Below are 5,433 nucleotides of genomic sequence, written 5' to 3' on the forward strand. Positions count from 1 at the left end.
CTCGACACCATTAATCTCCTACTGTATTTGATTTGGTATATATGCTATTGAATTCATAGGTATTAAACTAAACATATCAAAGACATTGTTGAGGAGTTGTCTGCCCAAGTGGTAAACGCTTCATGTGAGTTGCACGTAGCTACACATCCAATTGGAATAGAATCTTGTAGACAAGATATCAGCAGACTCTTAGATGCCGAGAAAAAAAAAATTTCGCATGGTTGGCATATGGGGACTTGGTGGCATAGGTTTAATTCGATTCGCCGCAGGTGTAGATTTGATGGTAGTTGTTTCTTGGCAGATGTTAGATCAAATGGTAGTTGTTTATGTTAATCCAAAACGGATAAACAACGCCGGTGTGCACCACTCAAGTTGTGCACTTTCTGAGAGAATCAAACCATCCCAGAACATTCAAAAATGTTCACTCACTTTTAGAGAACATCCACTTATCTACATTGTTGATTGATTTCGTAACAACTTAAGCAGTTTTATCATCCATCAATTACTAGCTTTAGATGCGAGAATAGGATGTGTGTCATTTGCTAGCTTTTCATCTGTAATGTGCATCTGCTTGTGAACAATCCTAATTCACTTAACAGATACTAATTACATGATTATGTTGATGCAGGAGAGAGGATGAAGACGATTTGTGTCTCAGCCTCATAATTGTGTGAGTTTGATATTTGAGCGATCTCATTTCACCGTTAGCAGAAACTTCAACATAATCTTGCAAGTCTTGAATACAATAGCACCACAGTTCATGGCTAAACCGGAGTATGTACCATCTAACATAAGAGAAAGTACAAGGTTCTATCCTTACTTTAATGTAAGTAATGCAATATTTCCTATGCACAAATATTATTATCAATGTGCACGAGTGACAAATATTTTTTTTTCATTTACTGTAATACTTGCTCCATCATTTTAGGATTGTATTGGAGCTATTGATGGCACACACATCTCAGCAATGGTAGTTGGACATGAGGTAAGCAAGTATCGAAATCGCTATGGGAAGATATCACAAAATATATTAGCAGCTTGCAGGGCCGGCCCTGTGCTTGGAGAGGCCCAGACGAAAAAAATAAAAAATATTAATAAAAAATGTTTATTATTAATTAAATAAAATTCAAGACCCTCACATTTTATAATGGAATATAATTTATCAATTTCATACTAAATTTATGAATTCAAGAGTCAAGTATCAAATTAAAGTTTTTAAATGGAAAAAATAATATTTTTAATCATGGTTTAAGCCCATAAAATCTAGTAATTTGAGTACATATTAAATTTTCTAATAAATAATTGAAGGATATGTGAAGAAAGTGTTAATTTTGTACCTAATAATTAATCACATATTAATTTCTATTAATTTTTATATTCACATATCCTTCTATTAATTTCGGGCCCTAGGCATGGGCCTAGTGGCTCTTGGCCCAGGGCCGGCAGTGGCAGCTTGTAACTTTGTTTTACAATTTATCTACGTGATTAGTGGATGTGAAGGTTCTGTTCATGATTCAAAAGTGTTAAATTATGTGATTTCCAGACGCAATGGACTCAAATTGCCACCAAGTATGGTTTTAAGCACATAAAATAATTGCAGCTAACTTAATATATAACTCACTAATTACTATACGTTTTCTTTCATTGCTAGGTAAATATTACTTAGATGACTGCGGATTTCCCAACCGACGTCGATTTTTAGCTCCATTTTGAGGTACCAAATATCATTTCAAAAACTTTGGTGGTGAAGAAAATCATCCAGTTAATGCAATTGAGTTATTTAATCTTCGACATGCTTCCTTGAGGAACCTAATTGAGGGGATATTTGGAGTATTCAAGTCATGTTTCACTATTTTCAAATCAGCACCACCATTTTCATACAAGACACAAGCAAAGCTAGTTTTGGCTTGTGCAGGATTGCACAATTTTCTTCTATAGGAATGTTGTTCAGATGAATTTCCTCTAGATCCAAAAGAGGACCCCATACCCGATCAAGAAAATAATTTTGAATGGAATGATTTTCAAACCCAAGAACAGCATAGAGATAGTGCTAATGAATGGAGAATGAGTATTGCCAATCATATGTGGGAAGATGTCAAACCAAATGTTCAACAAAATGTCAATAATGAAAACGATGACAACAAAGAAAGTGATGATGAAGGAGAAAAATGATATTTTCATTGTTTTAGGGACTCATTAGCCAACATCAAATTTTGTTAAAGTTTTTTTTTTCATTTTTTGTTTTGTATTTGATACTTGTACCTTTTTTTTATTCGTTACATTGAGATGTTTTTACTTTATGTTCTAATTATTTTTTGTTATAACATTATTTTGAAATTTAATGAAATCTGTAGAAGTCGTTCATAATAAACTCTGTAGATTTTCATATCAATAATTTGTAATCAAAGTCAATGACTTCAAAAAAATCGATTAATTACAAAAAGGTCAGTGGACTATTCTGAAAGTCCATGAATTAAAAAAAATCCATATACAATACACCCTCTTAAATATAAATTGGATTATCAATGTGTAATGGTAATTGGCTGCTACCCCAAAATATTCATAAAACCACAAATCTTGTTAGGGAATAAGTTCAACATCAAAACTAGAGACTTAGCTAATTAATCTGGAAAGTAAGAAAGTCAATTGCAATGATAGTGAAGATCTAGTTTAACAACAATTCACCTTCAAGTTCATATTAGCGTATGCGAAGATGAACTTCCCTTTTATCTTGAATTGCACAAACTGAGGTAAAGAGAACTCATACTCTTTTGTAGAATACGCTGATACAATTGTGTTCTTGATGAGATGTAGAAAATGAAATCCGGAAGGGAGTGTGAAGTATGATCCGATGTGTTGAACAACCAGTACATATTGAAGTCCCTATTTTCATTGGGATTTTAAGGATATTAAATCTGCGCAAACCAATAGAATTGAAATAATCTACAACCACCCTGTTAAATAACCACAAGATAAGAAAACTCAAATTAAATCTCGCTCCTACACTAAAGTTCATGAATCAGTTCATTCTTGGACTATTTCACAAGGCGCATAATATGTTGTTATAGCTTATGGTGGAACCAGTTTGACCTATTGTGTTCAGATGCCTAAAGAGTGAAGGACCTCACCTCCATAAGACGAGTAGTCAAGTGAAAACTCTCTAGGAGAGGCATCTGCTTTAGTGAGTTCCCCCATAGAAGAACAATATAAAGAATGAAATGATCAGCATAAGAAGATTTAATAAGAGAACATCAATATATGAGTTTGACTTCAAACTACTACACCAAAATTATATAAAAAATGTAACTACCTTTTAGAGGTGACTTCATGTTAGTGGATTTCAAGTACTAACTTAAAGTCACCTCCAATGTTAAGGGGGATCTATAGAGAATTGAGAAGACTTGGATTTGAGGGTGGCCATCATTCTGGTAGTCAAATTGAGTTGTAGGGTTGAGGAAGGATTGGAGTAAGAAGAAGAAAAAGTTTTTTTTTTGTTTTTTTTTCTGTTTTTTTTCCTACATCTTGCAATTTTGTTAGACGATAAAGACAACTTTAGCCTCTAAAATGGGCTACATCGTCAGAGTTCATGGAAAATTTTGACAGACTGAACAAATATTTGTGTTTGATTGAAATTGAAATGTTTAACTCAAAAAAAATTTAGAAGGGCACATGTTTAACTTTTTTTTTTAAGTTAAACATTTCCACCAAACTATACATGGTCATTGATTGAGGATAAATATATTATATAGGAAAAAACTTGTGTACAACTTAATATGTACGTGCGCGTATGAATTATCTCTTATTTGTATACTTTTCACAATGTAAATAAAACATTCAAACCGTTTAAAAGTTAACTAAACTAATAAAGATGATGTTTGAAAAAAAAATGATGTAAACAAAAGTTGTCTTCATAGTCGATTGCATCAAATAAATTGACAGTTGATCATGAGACTACTAACTTTCACCATAACCGTTCATTTGTTTGATGCAATCGACAAAACAAACGATTTTTGTTTACGTTGATCTTTTACATAAATGATCTTTAATATTAAACTAAAACTTTTGAATGGTTAAAATCATGTATTTGTATTCCCAAAATGTGCAAATGAGTGAGAGTTCGGACTTACCTTTTACATACTAGGTTGTACGCAAGTTTCTTCCTATTATATATATATATATATATATATATATATATATGATATATGTTATTTGCAAATTTGATGAGACCTTAAAACTAACTCTAGTAATACAAAACATAACACAAATATTTAGTATATATAGTGGGAAAAAACTTGCATCAAATCTAGTATGTACGTTTGCGTCCGAAATATATCTCGTTTACGTATTTTTCACATTGTAAACAAATAATTAAACCATTCCAAATCTGAATAAACTAATAAAGATTATCTTTGCAAAAAATTAATACAAACAAAAATTATTTTCTCAATCGATTGCATTAAACAAAGTAACGGCTAATCATGAGACTACTAACTTTCATCATGACTGTTCAATTGTTTGATGTCATCGGCCAAACAAACGATTTTTGTTTGCATTGATTGTTTTTTACAAGAATGATCTTTATTGATAAAATAAACTTGTGAACGGTTTAAATTATGTAATTTCATTCTCCAAGTACGTAAATGAGAGAGAGTTCGGACACACGCTTAACTAGGTTGGACGCAATTTACTATGATTTTGCTCTATAATAATGGATAATTTCAATGTAGGGAATCTGCATAGACATGCATCTCAATAGGAATGGAAAGCTTCAAATGGCATTTCTGAAGCACATTCTTTTGGACTTTTGGCATTTTCCATTAATTTTGAGAAAAATAGAAAAGAGTCCAGCAGCGTAGTTCTAAAAGTTGAGTTAGTTCCAAGTTGGTGGTTTGTTGTGTTCACTGATTCCTTTTATTTATTGGTTAGTAATATATGTAACAAATTGTTTTGTGTGTTTTGTTGCCAGGATACATCAGTGAGATGATAGAGCGTTAATTAAAACGTTTATAATAAACCTTATAAAACATCATCGTTAGTATAGAATAAGCCGAGATCGTTCAGTCTGGGGAATTAAAAGGGCCTCAAAATTTATCATGTAATTGAGGGATTTGAGTTGGATTATAAAACTACTACTGAAAATAAATCCTAAATTACTATTTACATAATCGACTTATCTTTAACAAACTTAAACTAAATTTACCATTACACCACATAATTACAAGTTCGAACCTATCATGCATTCTAATTTGACCAATTACATACTTTTTAGGCGCTAATACAATTAGAGTCTTAGGGGATCATCTAATCATGCAAGATTTCAATTAACATTTAGATTGACTTAAGGCCTAATCTAAATTTGCATGCAATCGAATTCAATAACACTTAGAGTAGAAATCAAACAAGATTACATTTAAGCACCAAATCTTTGTTGGA

The 5,433-nt window shown here is 31.8% G+C and overlaps 1 protein-coding gene across 1 annotated transcript; it reads left to right on the top strand.

Moving 5' to 3' along the window:
* Window positions 1-760: 760 nt before the first annotated feature.
* Window positions 761-2,172, top strand: LOC126797139 (uncharacterized). The gene is made up of 3 exons (XM_050523815.1): window positions 761-826; window positions 929-985; window positions 1,939-2,172. The coding sequence occupies exons 1-3, from the start codon at window positions 761-763 to the stop codon at window positions 2,170-2,172; spliced, it is 357 nt and encodes a 118-aa protein (XP_050379772.1).
* Window positions 2,173-5,433: the final 3,261 nt, after the last annotated feature.

This window comes from Argentina anserina, chromosome 6 (assembly GCF_933775445.1).
Source record: "Argentina anserina chromosome 6, drPotAnse1.1, whole genome shotgun sequence".
Lineage (NCBI taxonomy): Eukaryota > Viridiplantae > Streptophyta > Magnoliopsida > Rosales > Rosaceae > Argentina > Argentina anserina.